The sequence below is a fragment of the Labeo rohita genome, chromosome 13 (assembly GCF_022985175.1).
Source record: "Labeo rohita strain BAU-BD-2019 chromosome 13, IGBB_LRoh.1.0, whole genome shotgun sequence".
Lineage (NCBI taxonomy): Eukaryota > Metazoa > Chordata > Actinopteri > Cypriniformes > Cyprinidae > Labeo > Labeo rohita.
Window position 1 is genome coordinate 28,624,460 of NC_066881.1, and position 27,722 is coordinate 28,652,181.

The following is a 27,722-nucleotide window of genomic DNA, read 5'->3' on the forward strand; positions in this document are numbered from 1 at the left end:
TAGCAGTTACTCCTCAACAATGGAGCAAAACAACTGAGAAGTAAACAAAAAAATCTATACAAATTATTCACAAGATACCCTGGGGAGAAAAATGATATCTAGGCATTTGAATTGGGTTCAGTAAGTCTGTTTAAAGATGTAAACAGATCGCAGTATGACTCACTGCAGTTCATTAGCTCCGGTTCATATGATCTGGTTCTCTTTAAAGAGTTGCTTTATTGCCTGCTCTCCTTTGTGTTCATTTAGCTGAATGACTGTTTGCTTCATTTTTGGATGCATTTTTCACTTATTTCAGGGAAAAAAATAAAAATAAATTCCAGACGCTGTTGAGTCAATAATTTGACTAGAATCTTCAGTTATTAATGAAACAAACATAGTGGGCGAGTTCATTTCACACTCCAAATCACATTTAGAGTTCTCAACAAACACTCCGCTCTGAATAAATGATTTGTAAATGGCTTCTCATGAGCAAAGCAGAAGTTTACTGAGCTGTAGTGCTGCGTATAACTGCCCTCACCTGCAGGACGGTCTCTCCGGGAAGCATATTAGTGAAGAGCTCCACATTGTAAGACACCTGACTGAAAGTGGGCGTGTTGTCATTGGCATCGATGACCAGGATGTCCACTGTCACGGGTCTGCTCTGTTGAACTCCATCGGATGCCACCAGCTTTAGAGGGCAAAAAAATAAATAAAAAAATGATTTTAACAGCATTATACAACACAGCTCAATTTGGTTGTATATATAATTTTTATTACATTTTTGGAATTTTTTTATATTTTTAATATAACATAATTTGACTTATAATTCAAATTATTTTATATATTATTTTATTTATTGTTATATATCTTTTTTCCCCTTATTATCAATTACATTTTTTATTTAATTACATCAATTACATTTAATTCACATTTTTTTAAAATATATTTTATTGTCTTGATTTCTGCATAATTTATAAAAAATGCAAAAAAGAAAATGCAAAAATAAATAAATAAATAAATATAATATATCCCCTATATACACCCCCATATATTTATTTAAAAAAAAAAAAAAAAAAATATATATATATATATATATATATATATGCTTATTTATGCTTATATAAAAATATTATATAATTAATATAATTATATATAATTTTACATTACAATATTAACTTGTACATACAGTAATTACATGATTTATTCGGTAATACTTTACAATAAGGTGTCATTTGTTAACATTAGTTAATGTATTAACTAACATGAACGAACAAAACATTTATTACACTATTTATTAATGTTAGTTAAGAAAAATAGTTGTTAATAGTTTTTTCATGCTAGTTCACAGTGCATTAACTAATGTTAACAAACACAAGTTGTGATTATAATAATGCATTAGTAAATGCTGAAATTAACATTAACTAAGACTAACAATACTGTAGAAGTATTGCTCATTTTTTAGTTCATGTTAACTAATGAACCTTACTGTAAAGTGCTACCATTTATTATATTTTTTTGCAATTTTGCTGGAAACCAAGATTCTTTTCTTCTGCGCATTGCTTTAGAATAGACCTGCTGATTTCATTTGATCTGTATCTGACGTATAGCACAGCATGTAGGCACTTCATACAACAAATTCTCAGTATTATGGGACAGCTTACAAATGTTATCGGCTAAAACTGCCACAGCAAACATTTGTCCAGAGTCTCCCACTGCGCTCCTTTCAAAGGCACTCAAAGTGCTGAGCTAGCAGCCGTAGGTTACTCCGTTGTTCCTCGGCTTGCATTTCCATGAGCTTTTCCCCCAGAGAATCATGGCAGTAAATGTGGATCAAAGCCCAGCGGTTCCTCAGTTTGAGCAAGAGAAGAGAGCTTTGCATACGTAAACACTGCGTTGGAGAACAGCTCCAGGCCAGCAGGATCTCCAGAGTGGTTTGCTCTATATCCAGGTGGACTTCTTGCATCAGCCCTAGGCAGGTTGACCGCTCGAGTGTGCCGTTATTAGACACTCGCTGTTACCGACCACTCGCTGGGTTTGACCTTAAGGAGTGTTTGGCTGCTGATTCTTGGAGATCTATCAGCTGCTTGGCGTCTGCTTATATAGCTGAGGTACGCGCTTTCAGTTCAGGCAGCGGGGTATAGAGGAATTTTGTTTTGGAATAGCGGTATTATAGAATTAAATTTTAAATTAAAATATATATATATTAAAAAATAATATTTTACTATATATTACTATTTTCACTGATATGACTAATCAAACATCCCATAATGGAATTAATAAATGATCACAGAAATAATGCACAGAAGGTGTAAATAATAATAAGGATGAAAATAGTAATAATGATGCTGTTGATAATAATAAATAACAACAACAATAATAATTAAAATAATTAAAAACAGATAAAATCCAGTGTCATTTTAGTATAACAGACCATTATTTTTACCAATTTTATTTTGAGTGTAATTTAAGTAATTTTAGTAATTTTTTGTTATTATTAAAAATTTTGTTTTTATTAGTTGTTTAACATGTCTATATAGTTATTAATATTTTTAATAATTAATATTTTCAGTTGGTTATTTTAGTGCATTAAGTTTAACTATAAAAAACAAATATTGAAAAATAATATTTATGCCATCTATTCCCACTGATAAAGGAATTAATAAATTATGACACAATGAATGCATGCAAAGTGTAAATAATAATAATGATGAAAATAATAATGATAATGATGATGATGATAATAATAAGTAACAAATAACAACAATAATAATTCTATTACTACTACCACTACTAATTATTATTATTTAAAAAATTAAATATAAAATAAAAGAGATAAGTTCCAGTGTTATTTTACTATAATTGACACAGTTTAGTTTTTATTAATGTTTTTAATGAGTCTTGATGAGTTTTTTTTTTTTTTTAGTTAAATTAAGTATTTTTTTAAATTTTAGTAATCAATCATTTTAATAATTTTGCCATTTTTATTAGTTACAATAATTATTAGAGATGCACCAATACTGAATTTCTCTGCCGATACCGATAGCCGATTACTCAGAATGATATCGGCCGATACCGATAGTTTGATTTTTTTTTAATGGATTGCGACAGTTTTTTTCAGAATGCGAGTTAAAACGTGATTGCATTTGTGCTAGTGTATGTTGTGCTCTGCTCCATGCGTAAAGCACATGCTGCAGACAGGAGTCAGATTTCTCTGATCACGTGAAGAGAGTGAGAGAGGCGCTTTCAGTGCAAGCGTTTTGAGAGCAGAGCCTGGTTTATACGCGCCGCGTCAGCACGAGTGGCAAAAATGACACGAATACAAACAATAGCGGACGGGATGGAGGATTTGGTTTTCAAGTTTTAAAGTAAAATAAAAGCCCACTTCTTAAACCAGAGAAGGTCAACATGTTGGTTTTGTCTTTGCTGTTTATGTCACGTTAGACTATGGAGGCTTTCTTTAAATGTTATTTATTTGATTCCTCCGTGTTTGCTAAACATGCCATGCCTCGTCTTATTCGTTTATGTTAATTAACATTATATAAGTTAGTTTGTCTTTCAAGCATTTGTTTTAGTTTTAAACAGTGAATAGATGTAAACACAACAGACAATTATCTTTTCTTGTAAAAAGTGACGGTCGTGAATTCAAAAGCCAAAGTGAAAGCGTCCGAAGCCCGGCTTATAGCACAGCAAAAGAGGAACTTCCATTCACAAAATTCAAATCACAAATAATACTGATGAAAAAGAACGGGTTAATAATAATAATAAAATAATGTACGTTTCTGGTAGAATGTCCCATAAACTTAAACATAAACTTTTCTTTTATTTCTTCATAAATACATTAAGTAAAAAAAACTCCTCTTTAGTGTTGTTTTATAGCAAACTAATAACGAATTGTTAACAGCTGATAACTTTGCTGAAGTAAATGTCACATTAAGTGACATACTGTTCACAATAAGTTTTATTGGTATCTTTTAGCATTTGAAACACTGATTGAGCGATTACATTAGACATGATACATTTTGGTAAGCCATATCTTTTATCACACCTTATATTGTGCATTCATTGTGTATTTTGCGCTAACTATTTAAACTGGAAAAGACTCGCGCTCCATGCTGCTGCTTAAAATGAGGTGCATCAAAACGGCATTCGTTGTTTTTGTGATAGGCACAGGCTGAGACGTTGTTTCTTATCAGAAGTAAGAAAGCATAGAGCTCTTTGTGATTATTATATGCGATGTGCGTTACACGCATATACAGGCGTGTAGAGAAAAACTGCGGATCTGGCAATGCTAGACAGAGTTTTCAGTGTAATTTTAGTTAAATTAGGTTCCATTACATTTTTATTAGTTAATATGTCTATAGTTATTATTAGTTTCCTTCTCAACTAGCCAAAGTAAAATAATTTTTATTTTCTTTTACTATTTTCATTTTATTTAACTATAATAACCAAGTAAGTTCAGCTCTACAATAAGCTCTTCAGTTGTCTATCTGTTCTTCAATGCCTTTGAAAATGATGTGAGAGTACTTCAGATTAGTAGAGTCTCAGAGCTGCACGTATTCAATCAAACACAATCAAAAAGCACATTATGGCACAGCAATAAAAAGAGGAATTGAAGAGACAGAATAAAGTGCAAGTCCAAGACAGCATTAAAGACAGTGTCATCGGATCTCTCAGTGATCAAAAACTTCACATTTTCCTTACAATAACTTCCATCACTAAACTCAGAGAGTGAGACACATCTCAGCGTCTGCCGCAGAAAATTGCAGCCCTGTTTCTGTCATTTAAAGAGCATTTTTACACAGTTTCCCCCTCTGTGTGCCTGGCCCTAATGGATTTTGAATAGGCAATGAAAGTAAGAAATTGAATAAACAAAAAACAAGGCTAAAAACACGCACTCAGGGAAAAAAAAAAAAAAAAACCCACACACATCATAGGAAAACTCCAAAAGTAAACTCACTTGTGTTTCATTTAAGATCTCCCCTGAAACTCTAGAGGAGAAACATGTGAGATACTAGAGGAGATACTGACAAGCAGCAGACTTTAGCATCAGTGTCCACTTGCTCTCTATTTAATGTCTTTGCTGTCAAGAAGAAACAACTGAGACATTAAAGAGATTTAAGTTTCGATTTTTCTTTCCAGTCGCTTGTGCTGAATGAGAGAGTGAGGATCAGAGGATGAGGGGAAGGGGAAAAGGTGTTTGTCAGTTAAAGGGAGGCAGGGGAATCGTGATGGGAATTCAAACTTTGGCCTGTCAGAGGATCAACTGTCCAGCTGAACCCCTGAGACGGGCCGCGTGTGAATGAAAAGGACACACTGCATGAACAATTCACCCTCAGCAGACTGTTAAAAGTAACACTTTCAAAAGACAGTTTTTGTCACCTTTACTTCACTTTTTTGGAGCTTGAGAGCCCCTGATCATCATTTACTCCCAGGTCATGGAAGTGAGCAGCTCAAACATTCTGCTAAACTTTTGTGTTCCATATTCTTCTTCATTGGCATCTATACAGGGCTCTACAGTGCGACCACCAAAAATACTGCGTGCAACTATGAAAAAATATTTAGGAGCACCAGTGCGGCTGACCCAATCAGCATAGTTGTGTTTGCGCTGAGGGGAGCTTCAAAGGTTTCTATGTATTTTTGCAATGTTGAGTAATGTATCACATATCTCATGAATCCTTTCATAAACAAAGTGTAGAGAGAGTGTAAATAAGACATTCATTGTGCAGCGTAGAGAGCTTCCTTGATTATAATGGAACTTTGTGAGATCGCGATAAACTAAGATGAGTGACAGCTTTAATGATTTTTAAGAGAATTTGTAAATAAGAAGTGTCTTACATTGTCTGACTATAACACTATTGCCTGATTTTGCTCTATTTTGTCATCAAAAATAGTTTGAAACAAGTCACAACTGAGGCGCTACGCATCAGTTTTTTGTTTATGAATGAACGTGCATTTTTAAACGAATCTAGTGAGTCAGTGATTCAATTTCCACATTCATAAAGACAGTCACTTACTTTATTCCTGAATGAATCAGATGATTCAGTAATTAAATCAGTGACTTTCCGCCACCTACTGGCAGTTTTAGTTTCATTTTTAAAGTATCTTTTCAACAAAATTCCCCTGTAAATCACTTTAAGGACGTGACATGTGGCCAAGTATGGTGACCCATACTCAGAATTTGTGCTCTGCATTTAACCCATCCAAGTGAACACACACACACACACCGTGACGCCCCGGGAGCAGTTGGGGGTACGGTGCCTTGGTCAAGGGTCTCACCTCAGTCGTGGTATTGAGGGTGGAGACAATGCTGGTAATTCCACCTACAATCCCTGCCGGACCTGAGACTCATACCTGTGACCTTTGGGTTGCAAGTCCAACTCTCTAACCATTAGGCCATGACTGCCCCTCCTGCCCCTCCTGCCCCCCCTGCCCCCACTACCCCTCCTGCCTCACCTGTCCTAATATTGTGTTGGAGTCCCCTACAGAAAAACAGGTTTAAAAACAGGTTTAAATGCATCTAAGGTCAGAAAACGTAATTTTCTCAGAATATACATTTATACATAGAGTCATTTGTCAATGATTTCGAAACGATTAGTTTGAATCAGTTTTGAGCGTAATGTCTGGGTTGAAGTGACCCCAATAGCGTCATATTTATCCCCTGTAATGCGAATTTACCAGGGGAACCCCAACAAAAAGCGTGAATTTTTCAACCCCAGAATACAATTTTTAATGGGGGACAACCCTCAAAACGCGAGCGGGTTTTGTTTTGAAAACCCGGCAACCCTAGAAACACCTTTACATAAAACAATAATATAGTGCTCCAATCCGTTCTTAAAATAATGACAAAAACATTTTGTTTAACACCTATGCAAGCAAATTGTGCCCACAGCTAAAGTTTAGCTGTTAAACTGTAAACACTAAACAAAACAATAATGGTGTATATGTTAGCTGAGTGCTAATGTGACTAACTGATGAAACAAAACAGTTTGTAAGCCAAAATATGTCTAAGTTACATTCTTTATTATTAATGAAGTAATTAGAACAATGACAGTCTACATTAACTGACACATTCTTAGGAAATAGTGGGTTCACAGTTCACAATTATTTCAGCAAGACAGTAAAATCGTGGTTTGACTGGAAACCTAAAGCTGCACTATGTATACATTACATATTAGCACAAAAAACTAGATATTTTGAGCATTCACTTGAAAATGTATATATGACGTATCAATCATATTTACAGGTTGTGGTTTGGAGACGCTTGTCGGTCCAAATAAAGAAGATTAGAAGCCAAAGAAGATAAAAGCCAAAATTAGAGAAGCAGTCCTCGGGAAAACGACGAGCACACAACAAAAGGTTCGAATTGTATTGCTGTGGTATTGTGGAAAAAATGAATTTTAACCACTGATTCTTCCCATTATCATCTTTCGACAATGAAAACAAAACAAACTTGCTTTCACAGAGCAGAACAAAGCGTCTTCTCGACATTAGTAAATGCACTAACTAGTAGAAGTGTTTGTGGGCAGGCGGGAATTATGCTAATATGTTACCCATCGACGTATATCGATAACAGACAGAAGGTCACGAATATATGACGACTCATTAAGGTGATTCAGAGTCGACTCTTTCTTTTGAGAGACAATATCTTTAAGTATAATGCACTTTTTTGATTAACAACTTTGCAGACTTTTTACATTGGAGGATATACGTTACAATCTGCAAAAAAAGATATTTTTCGAAAACCCATATGACCTGCTCTTTAACATCCATGGAACCTTTCAAATGTTCTGTATAGTGGAAAAAAAGTTTCTGGTGATCACAAAATGCTCTTCACACTAAGAAAAAAATGGTTCTTCTGAGCTGTTTACTAAAAGGTTATCTGGGGAACGAAAAATGGTTCTTCTGTAGGATCATGCACAGAATAATGAAAATCACACAGGTTTTTAAACAAGTAAATGATGACAGAGTTTTCACTTCTGGATGAACTTCAGCATTAAAAACACACTGCAGGGGAGTGGACTTTGATTATATTGGTCTCTCTCCAGGTCTAATAACTCTACCGCTAATTTCCTTTCATGTGCTTGTTTCAGCCTGTTTGTTCTTTATAAAAGAAAACATATTAAATGTGATTGGGTCTCTGTTTTGAGCTGATAAGCCGACTATTGTTAAGCCTTTCAAATGGATTAATGCTGATTATCAGAACTCAAATCGTCATGATCTCACAGTGAGCAGGGGCGAGTACAATTTCATTGGCCATCCCAAAATTCTAAACTTTGATTGGCCAAAGCCAGTGGCCTATGTTATAAAGCTAGTTTAAGTGCAATGTGCTACCCATGTAAGATTGAGTTTAGTTTGAGCAAACTCTGGTTTTTCAGGTTCAAGAAGATACATTTTTTACCAGTGTTCATTGCCATGGAAACTCATTCTACATGACAAACCTGCTCCAAAACAGGTTTTATTCTGGGTAAGAGACTGCAAACTGAAGCTGGACCAATCAGCTGTGAGCAAAGTGATACATACAGTACTGTGCAAAAGTTTTAGGCCACTAGTATTTTCACCAGCTAAAAAATGGTTTAAAGTAAGTTATTTCTATCTTTTGCTGTAGTGTGTCAGTAAAAAATATCGGCTTACATTTCCAAACATTCTGTTTGCCATTAATTGTAATAATCTAGTGAGATTTTTGTTTGCGCAAGGAGTCTGACAACACCCAGTGCTCCACACAGACATCTGATCTCACCATCATCCAGTCTGTCTCTGGAATGACATGAAGAAACAGAAAAACTGAGACAGACTAAATCCAGACGAACTGTGGCAACATCTCCAAGATGTTTCAAGTTACCTACCTGCAAAGCTACCTGAAAAACTATGCACAAGTGCACATAGGGCAAAAGCTGCTTTAAACGCAAAGGATGGTCACATCAAATGCTGATTTATTTCAGTTAATAGAAGTTCTTTGATAAAGAAAATCTATTTATGACATTGTTTTTGACAGCATCCTCATTTTATGCGCCTAACTGCCTAAAAATTTTAACAGTACTGTAGCTTTGTAGGTGTAGGTCTCTTAAAGCATCTTGGAGATGTTGCCACAGTTATTCTGGATTTAGTCTGTCTCCGTTTTTCTGTTTCTTAAGACAGACTGGATTGAATGATGGAGAGATCACATCTCTGTTTGCACAAGGAGTCTGACAACAGCCTGTGCTCCACACAAAAATCTCACTGGATTATTATAATTAATGGCAAAATGAATCTTTAGAAATGTAAACTGATATTTCCTACTGACACACTACAGCAAAAGACCGACTTTAAACCATTTTTTAGCTGATGAAATACTAGTGGCCTAAGACTTTTGCACAGTACTGTATGTGATGCTGTAAAGCCATTCCCTGATTCTTTTGTTCCAAATTAAAGCAGTTCAAACAGAAAGCATTTTAGATACAAAATTTCCCAGCTTTTGCTGCTAATTAATTATTATATTTGTTTATTTATGTTGTGTCTGTGACCAATATTTACCAAGCTTTGATGACTGATGATCCAAGAAAAAAAAAACTATTAAAAAGAATAGCTGAACATAACTTCACAAATAAAATATACTGTTTAAATTGTTACTGCCTTGAGTTATAATTTTGGAATGAATGTAAAATGTTTAAAAACACTAACTTGATGAGATTCATACTTGGTTTTAATAAACAGAATACTGATTACACAGTTAATGTAAAAATTTAAAATAGATTGTTTTTTCTTTTTCTGATAGTGTAAGTAATGTTTATTTAACCAAGAAAATGTGACTGGGACATTAATTTACACTTGGTGTAAAAAAAAAAAAAAAAAAAAAACTTTGAGGACTTTTTTTAATTTTTTTATTTTATGTGTGTCACACCAAAGGACATTACGTCACACCATCGGACATTATGTCACACTAAAGGACAGAAATGGTAGTTTTTAAAGCATTTTCTGTCTATATTTCTGTGTCCTCTCTTTTCCACTAATTTCTCTCCCTCAATTCTTTGTGTTTCAAAAACAAAGATATCGCATTTTATACTTATTTTCATGACACTTTGTAACAGTACAAGTTTTCTGCAAAAACATCAGAAAATAGTTTAATGTAATTATTGCATTTAGGAACACTAAAATGATCAAAAAGTAATAAAAAAAGAGTTGAACAATTCTTATTTAATTATTTAAAATGTTTTTTAAACAGCTCTTGTCCTCTGGTGTGACATTTTTGTCCTGTGGACAGTACAGGCATCACACCAGAGGACATTTTCTGTCACACCAAAAGACATTTCAGCCTTTTGCGTCAATTAATGACCTTGCTACTCTGAGCTAACCTGTCATTGGCGGTTAACAAGACACATTTGCATAATTTTCCATGATTATATAGTTTAACATACAGTTTTTAATTTAAAAATATCATGTAGGGCTGTCACACCACAGTACAACAAAACGTAACACTTTTGTAGTGGTTCCAAAAAAGTTAAATAATTGAACAATTCTGAGACAAATTTTACAATGTGCACATGTCATGGGCTTGACAGGGGGCTTCAGTAACATGATCATGAATGTGGTCCTTCAACTAATTTAAGTTTTTTTCTGGAATTGGCCGACTTAAACCAGGATATGGTGTCACACGAGAGGGCATGGTTTTCAGAGACAAAATGTATCAAGTTCCTATGCTAAGGTATTTTTTAACATTGTTATGCTTTTCTTTTAAATTGATAAAAGAATAAATTTACTGAACCTTGCTCGAGACAGTCACACCATAGGACAATTTTGGGATTTGGCTAAAAAAAAAAAAAAAAAAATTGAATAACACTGCAGCTTGTATAAAATCAGGTCCATGTAGGATAAAGAAATGTTTAACGATTTACAGCGTTTTTAATAACGACAATATTAATTATATTCATTTTTATCTTATGGGACAGTGAAAATGCCATGTCACGTCAACAACCCACATATATATCTCCCTGATGACATCATCCCACACTCCACTACACGAACAATCCCCGAAACAAAGACCACCTCTCAGATTAAACAATGATCAAAACACTGCACTCAAATGTTCCTCCTGTGACCCAGCTTTCTTTTTAACTGCTCCTTGGAGATGAGGGATTCTGGAAAGATCAGAGACACTTGAGCCCAAATCTCAGATCAATAGAACCAATCGATGGCCAGAGTCCTGAAGAGACACTTCACATACTGAACAAACAGCATCGTTTCAATTGCTTTGTTTTGTTCATCACAGCAAACAGCTGTCACGCTGAGACTTGATGTTCAAGACAGAAATATTAATCTTAAAGTAAGAATATTCCCTGTTGTTAATAAATTAGGCGCTCCTCATGCCAGGAGAATCCCACAGGGCAGATCGTGACTCACACAGGGCCTCAAAAGAGCAGTAAATAATCTCAAGAGGACCGAAGACTGAAGAGACTGAAGTGTCCAGTCATTCATTTTCAATGAGAGAAGAAACATGAGTGACAGGGACTCTAAATAAATCGCAGTGTGTGTTCTAGACAAATGTATAGTTAAAATATTGTCTTAATTTAATAGTTACAATTGATTTTTTGAGATCCCACCCCAATGTTTTTATTATATGAATGATTTATAATCATGAGAATAATTTTATCAGCAAGTGCTAATTGTATTTTTATATATTTACAGTCTGGAAATATTTTAAATAATAAACTTTTTGCTTATTTATTCAATTAAAATCTCAATAAAATGCTTATACATATTTTTTCTAATTTTTTTATATATTAAATGTTATATATAAAAATGCATTTAAACATTTTATAAATTAAATACGCAATTTTATATATTATATATTTAAACATACAAGCATTATTTTCCTTAATTTAGTTTGATTTAAATATTAATACTGACCTTTTTTCTCTAATATACATTAAAAATTATGTATAGAAGCAAGAATCACCATCAATAATAATATGAATTTCAATACATAAAATATACATTCATAATTTAACTGTCCTAAAATAGGCTTTATTTTCCTTATGCAAAATTCTAAACATTTTTTCTGTTGATTTTGGCATTAAATGCAATATTTTTGAGTGATTCAAAAGACAATAAGTCAGTAGAAGGATTTCAAACATGTAGATGTGTGTGTACAGTATGTTTGTGTGTGCCACGTACCGTTAAGGTGTAGTTTGTCTGCATCTCTCGGTCCACTGGTTTCAGCAGCGTGAGGTAACGTGTGATGCCAGTAGTCGTGATGGAGAAGATGGAGGTGTAGTCATTCAGAGTGATCTTCAACTGAGGATCTTTCGTCTTCACAAAGTAAACAAAGATGAGAAGTCAAATGCAGCATTACTAGACGTTAATATGAGCATGACACACCATCCAAACAAACCTCATGCAGTCACGCAATCCTCATGTTGCATAAACACGCAAGACAAAGTCACTCAACCAACTCATTCACTTTGACATGCAAGAGCCTCTACAGAAAAACAACAAATTAAACTGCCTGTTTAAAAATCCAGAGAATTCAAGTCAAAATCTAATGTATTAATCTAAAGAGAAAATGAAGTACATGCACATTTTAAACTGACAGAACTGCTGTATCATTAAAATTGATCATATGTCAGTACAAGCTGTTTGCCTGAAAACCACCTGCATTAGTTTGTCTCTTAATTTATCAAATCTATCCAGTCTGTTTGATTAATTCAGACATAGATATATAAAAATTAATGTTTATGTGCATAAAATATATGTAAAATAGAACAATGTATAAACATAATTAGATTTAGTATAAATGAGTGTAGCTTAATTAAATCTATAGATAGATAGATTGTTAACATTAGTTAACGCACTGTGAACTAACCCGACTGTATTTTTATTAACTAACATTAACAGAGATTATTAAGTAGTGTAATAAAGGTATTGTTTGTTCATGTTAGTTAATACATACCTCATTGTAAAGCGATTAAATCATGTAATTACTGTATATATAATTTGATATTATAATGTCAACTTATATATAATTATATTACATTAAAATCACAAGTTGTGTTTGTTAACATTAGTTAATGCACTGTGAACTAACATGATCACAAATGTGTTGTTCATTGTTTGTTCATGTTAGTTAATACATTAACTAATGCTAACAAATGACATATTGTAAGGTGTTACCAGATTATTTAACAAATAATTTGAATAAAGAGTGTAATTCTAGTTCTAATTGTATTTTTTATACAATTAAAGACTCAGCAAAGCAAAATAACTAAAAAGTTTATATTTATTTCTAAATAAATACATATTTTATTTTATTAAAGGAGAAGTCCACTTCCAAAACAACAATTTACAAATAATTTACTCACCCCCTTGTCATCCAAGATGTTCATGTCTTTCTCTCTTTAGTCGTAAAGAAATTATGGTTTTTGAGGAAAACATTTCAGGATTTTTCTTCATATAATGGACTTCAATTGTGATTTTGAATTCCCAAATGTAGTTTAATTGCAGCTTCAAAGGACTCTAAACGATCCCAGCCGAGGAAGAAGAGTCTTATCTAGCGAAACGATCTGTCATTTTTTTTTTTTGAAAAATAAAAATTTGTACACTTTTTAAGCACAAAAGCTTGTGTAGCACAGGCTCTAGGATGCACGTCCACGGGTCGTTCTTGAACGATTTGTTCATTTTGAACGAATCTTTAATGTGACTCGCGAAGAACAAGTCGTCTCGGGGAGTGATTCGTTCAGTCGCAACATCCTATTAGGTTCTGTACTGGAATTAGTTCACCTGTTTTGAGTCTTCAGGTTTTTTGAGTCGTTCGTTCATCTTATGGGGCTGTCATCTGATGCTGATTTTGCTAAAATTAATGAAATGACTCGAAAAAAGGTTTGTTAATTTTGCTGAATGAGACTCAAAGGTCCGAGTCGGTAAAATGATCCGAACTTGATTCGTAGTAGTGATGAAGTTCATCGTCTGTGTACATCGTAGAGTACGGCAAAAAACTCCATCTTATTTTCTCCTACAACTTCAGAATCGTCCGACATCGTTGTACCTTTTTGTTTGTAAACAGCGTTTGACTTACATGCACTTTCTTAGTCTTTGCGCGTTCACTTTGTAAACACTGGGTCTGTAGATCCGCCTATGTTCCGTGTGACCTTTCGATGTGATTCAGTAGAATGCTGTAAAAGCGCATGCCAGAACCTGTGCTACACAAGCTTTTGTGCTTAAAAAGTATACAAATTTTTATTTTTTCGAAAAAATGGCCGATCATTTTGCTAGATAAGACCCTTCTTCCTCGGCTGGAATCGTTTAGAGCCCTTTGAAGCTGCATTTAAACTACATTTCGGAAGTTCAAAATCGGGGGCACAACTGAAGTCCAGAAAGACAGGAGACAGAAAGACAGGAACATCTTGGATGACAAGGGGGTGAGTAAATTATTTGTAAATTGTTGTTTTGGAAGTGGACTTCTTTAATATATAAAATATTTATCTGTATATAAAATATATGTAAAACGCAATAGATTATTTTATAGATATAGAATATTAATTTATAGAATTAGCTTATTGATTTATGTAAATGTGGTATTTTTTTAATACAAATAATTCAAATCAAGAGTACAATTCTAGTTTTAATTGTATTTTTATACTCACTAAAATAAAATTTTAAATAAAATCACAAAATAATTAGAATGTTTTGCATATTTACAGTATGTATAACCCATGATAACATTGGTTTACATTTACGGTCACACTTTATTTTAAAGTCCAATTCTCACTATTGACAAATCATTAACTATGATTTTTTTCCTCAATATACTACTAATTTGCTGCTTATTAGTAGTCAGTAAGGTAGTTGTTAAGTTTATGTATTGGGTAGGATTAGGGATGTAGAATATGGTCATGTGCTTTATATGTACTAATAAATAGCCAATATGTTATGAATGGTCATGCTAATAAGCAACTAGTTAATAGTGAGAATTGTTCTCTATACTAAAGTGTTACCACATTTACATATACAATTTACAATCTCTCTAAACAGAAAACAGAAAAACACGATTTTAACTCCTTTTGCTTGCAAATTTCAGTGCAATCGATCGCTGTCTTGAATGAGAACGTCTGCCTCATTACCACCTAGCAACAAAGTGTAACAAACAGTGGCTCACAGCTGTGACAAATTAAAGCCTGCTTGCTAAAAAAGAGACAAACTATCTAATATATCATGTCCCAACTTTATGTATTAATCGGAAACAGCAAAAAAGGAAGAATACTGCATTTGTAGAACCACTCTATTATAAATACACAGAAAAGAAAAGAAAACAAAAGAAAACAAAAGAAAAGAAAAAGAAAAGTAAAGAAAAGAAAAGAGGGCACGCATCACTTCACTCGGGTACCTACTGGTGTGGCCCCTGGCTGCAGCTACAAAATAAAACATATGGAGAGACTGAAACCATCTGTGATTTTATGCATCTTTGCATTCCCAAGACAGGAGTGAAGCAACAATGTGAAAATGTCCTGGCACTTTTCATGAGAACATCTCACCTCTTCAATGTCGTTGTCCAGTGCAATGATGCCCAGCGGGGCTGTGAGGTTGGCGCTCCCTGAGATGGTGGTGCCAACCGAGGCAGACTCACTGATGAAGCCCTGGTACAAGGAACGCTGGAAATATGGCGCCTGGTTGTTCTCATCCAGAATTTCAATCTGCAGGTCAGCGTATGCAGGAAGAGGGTGACCGTTGTCCTGCTCGGCCTGTTCACAAACAATATAAATGTTAAAATTCTCTAAAAAGAAAAGCTTAAAATTGTCATATGGTTGAAAGTAGCTTGACACACTTTCAATATGCAAACAAACTATAATCTGCTGGTTTTCTGTACAAACATTACAATGATGATGATAGTATAATGGTAATGAACCATATTCAAGTAACACTGTATTTACATAGTATTCTTTTGTAACTTAAAATACCATGGTATTACCATACATATTATGCTACCATGATCAAAAATGACATTTCCAAGCTTCAATATCCACAAAAAACAAACAAACATAAAAAAGAAACATTAGATAAAATATCATTATCATGGTTAAAAAAAGCTATTGCATACAAAGAGTTTTTTTCTGGTTTTATTTTAGTTTATGTTACATTTTTTTTTAGCAATTTTCTTTTGTTTTTGTCATTGTTTTTATTTGTCTATATATTTTTTATTAATTTTGTTTCATTTTTAGTTTTAGTTATTCAAGTACATTTAAATAAACTACATGAAAATTAGAAACCTTGCCTTGCTTTGCCTTGATAAATAAAATAAAATAAAATAAAATAAAATAAAATAAAATAAAATAAAAAAATTAAACAATTATTTTATAAAATAAAAAATTAGTGGAGCAAAATAAGAATTTATGTAAATGTACGTCAAATATAAATTAGCAATAATAAAACATTTTTTATATATCATTTTTTTAGTGTAGCTAGTTAAGCTTGTATAAAGAAATTGTAGTAATGTGTGCAGCCAATCAAGTAAAAAGTAGAGCTTCTTCTGGTTTTATTTTAATTTATGATAAATTGTTAGCATTTTTTTGTGGTTGTCATTTTTTCAGATTTTTTTTATTTCTCTATATATTTTTCATTAATTTTATTTCAGTTTTAATTTTAGTTATTTGAGTATATTTAAATAAACTACATGATAATTAGAAACCTTGCCTTGATAAAACAAATCAAAACAAAACAATTATTTTATTAAATTAAAAATATTAGTGGAGCACAATAAGAATTTATGTAAATGTATGTCAAATATAAATTAGCAATAAATAAATAAATGTTTTTTTTTATATTTTATAAATCTTAATTTTAGTTATTTGAGCACATTTGAATAAACTACATGAAAATTAGAAACCTTGCCTTGATAAAACAAAACAAAACAATTATTTTATAAAATTAAAAATATTAGTGGAGCACAATAAGAATTTATGTAAATGTATGTCAAATATAAATGAGCAATAATTAAATATATTTTTAAATATTTTATAAATCTTTTTTTTTTCACTGTAGCTAGTTAAACTTGTATAAAGAAACTGTAGTAATGTGTGCAGCCAATCAAGTAAAAAGTAGAGGTTTTTCTGGTTTTATTTTAATTTATGATAAAATGTTCGCAATTTTTTTGTTGTTGTCATTTTTTTTAGATTTTTTTATTTGTCTATATATTTTTAATTAATTTTATTTCAGTTTTAATTTTAGTTAAGTACATTTAAATAAACTACATGGAAATTAGAAACCTTGACTTGATGAAACAAAACAAAACAAAACCAAAACAAAACGAAAAATATTTTTTTATATAAAATTAAAAATATTAGTGGAGCAAAATAAGAATTTACGTAAAGGTATTCAAAATATAAATCAGCAATAATAAAACATTTTTTATATTTTATAAATCATTTTTTTTCAGTGTATCTAGTTAAGCTCATATAAAGAAATTGTAGTAACGTGTGCTGCCAATCAAGTAAAAAGTATTTTTTCTTTTAAATTCAAATTCATCAATGCCATTGCTTAAAAAGAGCTTTTTCTGGTTTTATTTTAATTTATGGTAAAATGTTAGCAATTTTTTGTTTTTATCATCATTTTTTCAGATTTTTGTTATTTGTCTATATATTTTTCATTAATTTTATTTAAGTTTTAATTTGAGTTATTTAAGTACATTTAAATAAACTACACGAAAATTAGAAACATTGCCCTGATATTCAAAAACAAAACACCACAAAATAAAATAAAATATTAGTGGAGCAAAATATGAATTTATGTAAATGTATAATTTTTTTTTAAATAAATTAGCAACTAATTCATCACTTTTTATACTTTATAAATCTTTTTTTTTTCAGTGTAGCTAGTAAAGCTTGTGTAAAGAAATTGTAGTAATGTGTGCAGCCAATCAAGTAAAAAATACTTTTCCTTTTAAATTCAAATTCATCAAAGGATTTTAATTCATGGTTAGTCATTTCTAATTAAAGTCCAGCAGTTAAAATACTATCCAAAATTCATGGACTTAAAACGGCTCAAAACTGGTCTTTGTTTATTAAAGAGGAGTATGTGGATACATCTCTCTGAATATTTTCATTCCAATTACGAGCCCCGTCTCTCACTGATTATATTAAGAAGCCATGAAAAACTGCTGCTCAGTAACTCAATAGCCACTTCACACATTTGAATCACGCACACATACGCACATCTGACATTGTTGACAGCGGCGATGTTTTGTTTGTTATTTGGTCTCGAATTTCAGCAAGCTTGAAGCGAACTGAGAATAGCATTTCGCTCTTTGTTATTATGAAGCGACGAAATCATAACAGCAAACACAGTCACGCATCGTTTCACAGAGGAAACATTTAAATTACCCCTGCTGTTACACTGTTGTTCCACCCAAATCTATGACAGAGCAGAATAATTTCACACCAGTGCTCGCTTCCTTTTTCCATTTCTCTCTTCTGCTCTTTCTCTTCCAGCTCAATTCAATTAGAAGATACAGCATGTTTAATGTAATTAAATATACAAAGCTTTATTCCAAAAGCTAGCGAGCTGCCTTGCCATCTACCACCTGCCAAGGAAGCATCCTGGCTGAAATGGGATCTCAAGGAAGTGATTTGGAAACCTGAATGATCGATTGATTTTAGTGCTGAACTAATGATGCGATAAGAAGCATAAATATATGTATAAAAACTGGGTAAATAGTATATAGTTAATTAGTCAGACCTACAGGTGCATCTCAAAAAATTATAATATAGTGAAAAAGTTCATTTTTTGTTTGTAACTTATTTCAAAAACTGAAACTTTCATATATTCTAGATTCATTACATGTAAAGTAAAACATTTCAAAAGTTGTTTTTTTTTGTTTTAATTTGGATGATTAGAGCTTACAGCTCATGAAAATCAAAAATCCAGTCTCTCAAAATATTAGAATATTTCCTAAAATCAATCAAAAAACGGATTTGCAAAACAGAAAAGTTCAAGTTCTTTAATGTATGTTCATTTTTGCATTCAATACTTGGTCGGCAGCACAAATTACAGCAAATTACTTGCTCCTAGTATAAATGACAGCATGAGTAAAGAGAGGCGTGGAAGCGATCAGCCTGTGGCACTGCTGAGTCACTATTGAACCTTCAGCTCGTCTGTATATTGTTGGCTCGACTGTTTCTCATTTTATTCTTGAAAATATCCCATAGATTCTCAATGGGGTTCAGGAAATCAGCATCTCCATAAAGCTTGTCACCAGATGGAAGCATAAAGCGCTCCAAAATCTCCTTGTAGACGGCTGCATTGACTTTGGACTTGATACAACCCAACTGACCAACACCAGCAGACGTCACGACACCCCAAATCATCACTGACTTCAGAAACTTCACAATGGACTTCAAGCAGCTTGGATTCTGTGCCTCTCCAGTCTTCCTCCAGACTCTGGGATCATGATTTTAACATGAAATGCTAAATTTACTTTTATCTGAAAAGAGGACTTTGGACCACTGAGCAACAGTCAAGTTCATTTTCTTATTAGCCCAGGTAAGATGCTTCTGATGTTGTTTCTGTTTCAGAAGTGGCTTGGTAGCCCTTTTCCTGAAGACGTCTGTGCGTGGTGACTCTTGATGCGCTGACTCCGGCTTCAGTCCACTCCTTGTGAAGCTCTCCCAAGTGTTTGAATCAGCTTTGCTTGACAGTTTTCTCAAGCTTGCGGTCACCCCTGTTGCATGTGCACCTTTCCCTATCCAATTTCTTCCTTCCAGTCAACTTTGCATTTAATATGCTTTGATACAGCACTCTGTAAACAGCCACCCCTTTCAGTAATGATCTTCTGTGACTTACCCTCTTTGTGGAGGGTGTCAATGATTGTCTTCTGGACCATTGCCAAGTCAGCAGTCTTCCCTATTATTGTGGTTTCAAAGAAAGAGAGATACCTGGAATTTATACTGTAGGGATGGACATTTAATGAGTCTTAAATATAAATATTCTAATATTTTGAGATACTGGATTTGAGCTGTAAGCTCTAATCATCAAAATTAAAACAATTTTTAAATGTTTCACTTTACATGTAATGAATCTAGAATATATGAAAGTTTCAGTTTTTTTAAATAAGTTACAAACAAAAAATGAACTTTTTCACTATATTCTAATTTTTTGAGATGCACTTGTACACTACTGTTTTCAAAAGAAGTCTTTACCAGGAACGCATTTATGTGATTTAAAAAAATACGGTAAAATTGTTAAATATTTTAAAAATTTAAAACAACTGTCTTCTATGTAATATATTTTAAAATGCAATTTATTCCTGTGATAGAAATACTGAATTTTCAGCAGCCATTTGTGCTGCTTAATATTGTTGTGGAAATCATGATACATTTTTAAAAGAACAGCTTAGTTTGAAATCAAAATCTTTTGAAACATTATGTCTTCACTCTCACTTTTGATCAATTTAATGCATTCTTGCTGAATAAAAGTGTTCATTTCTTTAAAAAAAACAAACAAAAACAAAACAACAACAACTTTTGAACAATATGTATGTTTTGTCAAAATGTTTTAGTATTGAAAAAAGCATTATGATGAGCAATCACTTTCTCTTTCTTTGTAAGTTCATCGCAAATGCACTGGGGAAGTGCATTGTGCAAAGCTTGCCTTGCAATAGTTTTTACAATAATTATGCTGTGTACCTTTTATGGCATCCTTTCCATCAAGACAGCGACTATAATATGCTTCCTGCATAGACATCTCACTAGGTTTTTAAACTGAACTATAGCAAAAGTGTGTACATACAGACAGTGTGTTCAACTGCTGATACTACTGCTGTAATACGAGGAGAATATTTCCAGAAAAATACTGCAGTTAATACCAGCCATAAAACATTCAGCCAGTACTATTGTAAAAATGATGACACTCTTATTGACGCTTTAATGTTAGAGCCTCTGGAAATGGTGAGCAGGGGGTTAGATGAACCTCTCTTATCTTTACAGCCGCCTGTACAAGATAACCTGATGATGATATAATGACCTTAATGACGAGACTGAAGCGCTGGTACAGCTCTCTGTCCACAGGCTTCAGCAGCCGCAGTTCAGCTGTGCTCCTGTTGAGTGAGAAGTATTCTGAGTACGAAGCAGGTTGACCTGAAACGCAGTACAGAGAGAAACACATAGCTTGTGCTATTATATGATTCATGATATTATTTATACTAAGCTACTGGATACATAAAAAAGGAAATTCCATATGCCTCATCTGAACTTAAACAGTCTGCTGTAACACACTGATTAAAGAACTGAGTTTCTCTTTTAAATGTATGGAAACATTAGTTAAAGTGCCTATAGTCCGATATGATATTTGAAAAGGAAGAAAAAGGTTAAAAAAAGGCAGTTTCAAACCACAGTCAATCACATCAAAAAGACTACAGCATGCACTTTAACAACTGCGCCACTGGAGCTGTCACTAGCATCTTTTGTAGTGTTGACTAGCTCATTCACACGCTGGTGGGCGGAGTTAGTGTAAAAAGCCTCTGCCAACAAGCTGGGCCATTTGCACTTAGTGTAATAGACACTCTGTAACTTTATTTATTGTGCACTTTCGGCTTTACAACTTTGCAGACCGTCTGCATTCACATACAGTTACATGACACACTGCATGAAAGGCAATATTTGAAATGGCATAATAGGGGCACCTTAAGTGTGCAGTTGTGTATATATGTGCAAAATATGTGAATTGAAGTACCTACCAACCAGTATGAAGTACAGGATTCCGGGTCTGTCTGAAGGCGGCTGGATGTTTCTATCCTGGTCGATGGCTCGAATGGGAGGTGTCACATTCAGAGGGTTCAGTTTGCTCTGGAAACAAGAAGACAGAAATAAATTACTAAGAAGGCAAAAAGCAATGAGAGTTGGCTAAATGATTTCAATATGCATTTTTACTATTTTTTTGTATCTATGGTTTCACCCTAGTCTGAACTCAGAAGTTTCTCATCAAATTTTTCCCAAAACCAATTTATCTGAACTACGCTATCGGCATTAATTTATATCTCAGTTACACTATACAATAAAGTCCAATTAGTGATTTTTAGTTAATGCATTAAAGAAGTAAGTCACCCGGAAATTAAAATTTGCTCAGAAATGATTCACCCTCAGGCCATCCAAGATGTAGATGAGTTTGTTTCTTCATCAGAACAGTAAAGGAGAAATTTAACATTACATCACTTGCTCACCAATGGATTCTTTGCAGTGAATGGGTGCCGTCAGAATGAGAGTCTAAACAGCTGATAAAAACATCACACTACTACAAGTAATCCACACCACTCCAGTTCATCAGTTAAGAGAGTTTTAACTTTAAACCATGACTTTTGGCCAAAATACAAGTTTACAGTTCATAATAACACTTCCTCTAGTGAAAAAGTCCATCCCATATTGTCTTCTTACATCAAAATCCACCAACATATTTTTAAGAACTATTTTGGACTGTTTTCTCTTGTAAACAGTAGTTGATATGTGCATATTTCTCTCCTGATTCAGATCAGAAAACATTTTCAATAGAGAAAGCAATATTATGAATAGAGAACTCATATTTTAGCTTAAGGCAAAAAACTGAAGTTAAAACACCTTGATGGGTTTGTTTCTTACAAACATGCAGTTTTTCACTTTTCACTTTTCACAAGATGTTAATAGATGGACTGAAGTGGTGTGGATTACTTGTGGATTATTGTGATGTTTTTATAAGCTGTCTGGACTCATTCTGACGGCACCCATTCACTGCAAAGGATCCATTGGTGAGTAAATGATGTTATGCTAAATTTCTCCAAACCTGTTCTGATGAAGAAACAAACTCATCTACATCTTGGATGGCCTGAGGATGATTACATTTTAAGTGAAATTTCATTTTTGGGTGAACTATTTCTTTAACTAATATTAAGCAACAATGAGCAACACATTTGTTACAGTATATGTTAACATTGGTTTGGTTGGTCCTTTAGATAATATGAACAGATACAACTTTGTGTCTACTTTTACTTCTCCAAAACTGTAGGAGAAACATCTAAAACAAAGTTGATACATAAATAAAACATTTTGAGATCTCCATTAGGTCTCAAGTTATAAACGAGCATCCACCGATGAACAATGTTTTCCTCTGGCCTAAAAGCAAAGCTCTTGGGACACTTGATTGTATTAATCTGTGCTCTACAGATGAGTGTGCATTTCGTGCAGACAAATACGGCCTCTAACAGATATGATAATAAGAAGCATCTCCTTTGGGATGGGCACTTCATTAAAATGGCAGCGTAAATACAGACGCTCAATGTTAAATATGTGAGCACAGTAAATCAGAATTCTTGCCCACCTGAGACGTTTAAAACTACCCATAATCCCCCCCCCTCCAGCAGGCATTAGGCCGATTAATCTGTGCCTAGAGACAGGAAAAAGACTCTCGAACCATATCCCAGCTCTAATTGTGAAATATGTGACCTCATTAATTACCACTATTCCTGCCAAAGGAAATGAGAGAGAATCTATGCTGGGAATGGAACACTAGCATAATGCTTACTGCATACTGCGCAGTACACACTGACTACCGTATTGCCAGTATTGTTTTAAAAATAGCATATAAAAACAGAATGCATTACGCATTGATACAGGATGGGTTTGCAATGGCTTTAATGTTTAAATGCTACTCTTAAAATCCATGCAGAACCATGTGCATTTTCAGTATGCACTGTATAAGAAGACAGTGGAAATCTATGGTAATGAATGTGACAACAATGTTGCATAAAACTTTTAAAATAGTTGCATAATGCATCCATTCAGAACATTGTTACTTCAAATAGTAGTATGCTACATTGCTGTCACATGACCCCAATTTCATGATGTTTAATTTAGTTAACGTATGGGTTACCATCTCAAATGCATGAATAAATAAAGATACACTTCCTTTTAAAAAGTTTGGTGTCAGTAAGATCTTTTATTCTTATTTTTCTTCTTATGACCCTTTTCACAAGACTGTAATGATGTGTTTTTTAATATTTTTTGAATGTATGTGCATTTATAACACTATAATTTGTATTATCTCACCTTTGCATTAAATTACAAAAAACAAACAAAACAAAAACAAGTTAACGCTAATGCAAGGGTGTTTCTAATGCAGTGTCTATGGGAGGAATGGTATATTTAACATTGTTCTCTCTTCTGACTGCCGTCTCTCTCTCAATTTTTTCTTTTTTTTTTTTTTTTGAAAGTTGTGAAAAGTTTTTCTTTTGCTATTTTTATTCCAAAAATATATCTGTGGTACTTTGCCATTCACTGCCCCGAAGTTAACCCAAATATGACAACTTCTGCAAAGAAATGAATGCTTTTATTCAGCAAGAACACATTAAATTGACTAGAAATGACAGTAATTTTGCTAAATTTATAATGTTGCAAAAACTGTTACAAATATATGCTGTTTTTCTGAAATTTCTATTTATCAAACTCACTGTTTCCACATTTTTTTTTACCATTTATAATAATAATAATAGTAATAATAATTAGAAAAATTTCTGAACCATTATGTGACACTGAAGACTGGAGTAATGATGCTGAAAATTTAGCTTTGCTATTAAAGGAATAATTTCATTTTAAAATATATATTTAAATAGAACACATTTAATTGAAATAGTATTTCACAATATTATTATTTTTACTGTTATTTTTGACCAAATAAATGCAGCCTTGCTGAGAATTTGAAGATTTTTTAAAATCCAATTCAACTCCAGTTTTGACAGATTAAATAATAACACTAAAAATATTTAATGTAATATTTTTCATAGTGTTTTATGTTTGCACAGAAAACTGTGCATATGCATTATTCATACTACTGTATATAGGCCTACTGCATAAATACATAGTAGTATGCTACTCCAAACACAGCCAGTGTTCTGTTAGAGTAGCTCAATAGAATGAATAGGAGATGTAAGATGTGGAAAAAAAAAATTCACTTAATCTAAATAAAATTTCTGAAATGGATTTCCTCACACACTAATCCTTTATAATTTGCGAGATAATCAGAGAACAGCGGGAAAAGCGAAAAGAGATTGTCTCTGTGAAAACGCGTGAATTGCAGCCGGCAGAATGCAAAAAGGAAAATGAAACAGCTCGAAATTAAGCAAATCTGCAGCACATTTATTCAGTGCAGAAATTGGCAGCCGTTGGGAGTGCAGCGTCTGCAGTGGAAAACATTTTTAGCATAAATTACGCCAGTTTCCCCTGAGCAAAGATCAGCCGTGGCAGTATGTGCTGGACTCTCCCTCTCTCTTTTTTTTTGCTCAATGTGGTTTGGTTCCATAATGATCCATCTCCTCTGAGGTCTGTCCACCCCAGCTCACCTCAACTGGGTTCTGATTTCATCAAAGCTTCACGTCTTGGCTTTGATGGGTGATGAACCCTGTGGTTTTAGTGAGGGTCTCATCCCGCTTTGTCTCTACTCGCTGTCCCTGATCTCATTCAATCTGTACCAGCTAACTTTCATCAGCCACCTCTTTTTCTCATCTAAATCCCTTGTTTCTCACCTTTCCTGCCCCTGCTGTATGAGACTTATCTTTAGCCAAGCACAGGTCAGTAGAGCAACCTATGTGATGGGAAATATGAAAGGACTGACATTTAACCGGTGAGGGGTCAACAAAACACCAACAACACAATGACACAAATACTAAGCTTGACACTTTTCTTGATCTTGTCCATACGACATAGAGCGAAGACATCAAAATGTGCAAGTGTCCATGAACAAGAACTGATTATTACAAGAAGATAACAATGTTCATTACTGGATTCTCTTAAATATGCAGTCAAAAATGCTTATGTAACTGCTGATCTTTATATTTGTAAACAGCGATTTGAACGAATCAAATGAATGAATGATTCAGTAATTAAATAAGTGACTTGCTGCCACCTACTGGCAGGTTTATTTTTAGTTATTTAAATCATTTGACATTTCTATATTCAAAATCTTATATTTAAAACATTAACATCAACATGAATTTATGAATAAGTTTGCACAAACATATGAAAATACACCTACAAGCCACTTTCGTGTTCTTCTGTGCCACCTCTATAGTACAACTGTACTATAGTTTTGTCAATACTGATTTCATTTGATTGGTAACGTATTCTTATTCTATTGGTTCTTATTCTGTTGTTTTAATTAGAAATTTTAAAAAGCTTATAAAACATTTTTTTTTTAAATTTGACATGGAAGATGACATACTTTTAATAAAGTTAGAAAAATGCCATTCCAAAGGTAAAAACAAAATTCCCCTGTAAATCATTTTAAGGAGTCAAATTTCAGCTCATAATGGGAAGGCTAATTTTTGATCAGATTTTTTGAATATTCATTAGAAGGTGCTCCTAAAATTTTGTCTGTGCTCCTAAATGTTTTTAGTTAGGAGCACAAGTGCTCCTAATAAGAAAAGTAAGTGTAGAGCCCTATGCCCTAATGAACTGTCTACTCAAAGTAAAAATGTATATTTTTCATCAGCCATTTATCAAGCAACACAACCTTATTTAATATTGATAATACTAAGAAATGTTCATTGAGGACCATACCAGCATCTTGGAATGATTTCTAAAGAATCATGTGACACTGAAAATTCAGCTTTTCATTACAGTAATAAATTACATTTTAAAATATTTTATTTCACAATAGTATTGCAAGAAAACTTTTTATTTTTACTTTTTTTTGTTATTTATTTAAACAAATACAGCCTTGTTGAACATATAACACTGTTCAAGAACATTATAAAATCTTACAGACCCCACACTTTTGAACGGCAGCAAACAGTGAGTGGTCCATATGCTTGCTGTGTGAAGCTGAATTATTAATAAACATACAGTGTTTATTTAGTATATACATAGTTTATTTCTTTCTTTGTAGTTCAAGGCACAATCTCATGCACAAACTGTGTTCTCAAGCACTCTAGCCTTTCTCTAAGAGAGTATGTATCCAGGGCTGCCCACTGCATACCCTCAGGTCACCCTGTCTTGCTCAGTGGGTCACAGGTGAAGTGTTTCAGTCAAGTTAAGCCATCTTTCTTCCTTTATACCTAGCAATGCCAGATGCTGCATACAGCATCATGGTTGTAGCTTGTGGCAAAAATACATATCTGACAACATCCTTACTCAAAAAATCCAGGTAAAATCTTAAGGTGGCAGCTGTTTTTATATGGTTTTTAGTTTCTTAATATCCAACTGGGACCAATTAGAAACCATAATTAGATGGTAGCTGGTAGATAATCTCAGACTAGACTAGGATAAAGAAGCTACCTGATTTGGACCTGTTTTTTCCCCAAAAGGAGATCCAGTTTGAAAATAAATGTATGAAGGGAATATTCAAAATTAAAGACCTATGAGGTTCTCTGCGAGTTCTTACCGGGTCAGTGAGTTCAGGAATGGCCACGCGGTACGTGATTGGGTTACAGTCCTGTGTGTTGTTGACCAAAACACATGGGAGGAACATGGGACCCAGATCATCTCCATCCGAAACATCCAGAGTTAAAGTAGTGGTTGCTGTGCGACGAGTTCCCGGATACGGAGCACGGTCCTGAAAAAAGCAGACATGTTACCATAGATACAGACCTTTTGATACAACATTCTCAAATCTGCATACAGCGAGACAATGATTACGAGAACAGAAGAATGGGGGAAAAGAACAATAGTTTAATTAGTTTTTAAATATTTAAACTCTTAAAACAACGTAAGTCTTATTTTTTTATTAAATTCCGCTAGAACAAGCAAAAATTATTTTTATCTACTGTA

The 27,722-nt window shown here is 33.4% G+C and overlaps 1 protein-coding gene across 1 annotated transcript in view; it reads right to left on the reverse strand.

Annotated features, from left to right (window-relative positions):
• pcdh15a (protocadherin-related 15a) overlaps positions 1–27,722 on the reverse strand; it is a 274,694-nt gene that overhangs the window by 114,549 nt on the left and 132,423 nt on the right. Inside the window, 6 exon segments of the mRNA XM_051125245.1 lie at positions 518–667; positions 12,127–12,261; positions 15,480–15,686; positions 20,959–21,071; positions 21,671–21,779; positions 27,337–27,507. Coding sequence (XP_050981202.1) covers positions 518–667; positions 12,127–12,261; positions 15,480–15,686; positions 20,959–21,071; positions 21,671–21,779; positions 27,337–27,507 — 885 coding nt within the window.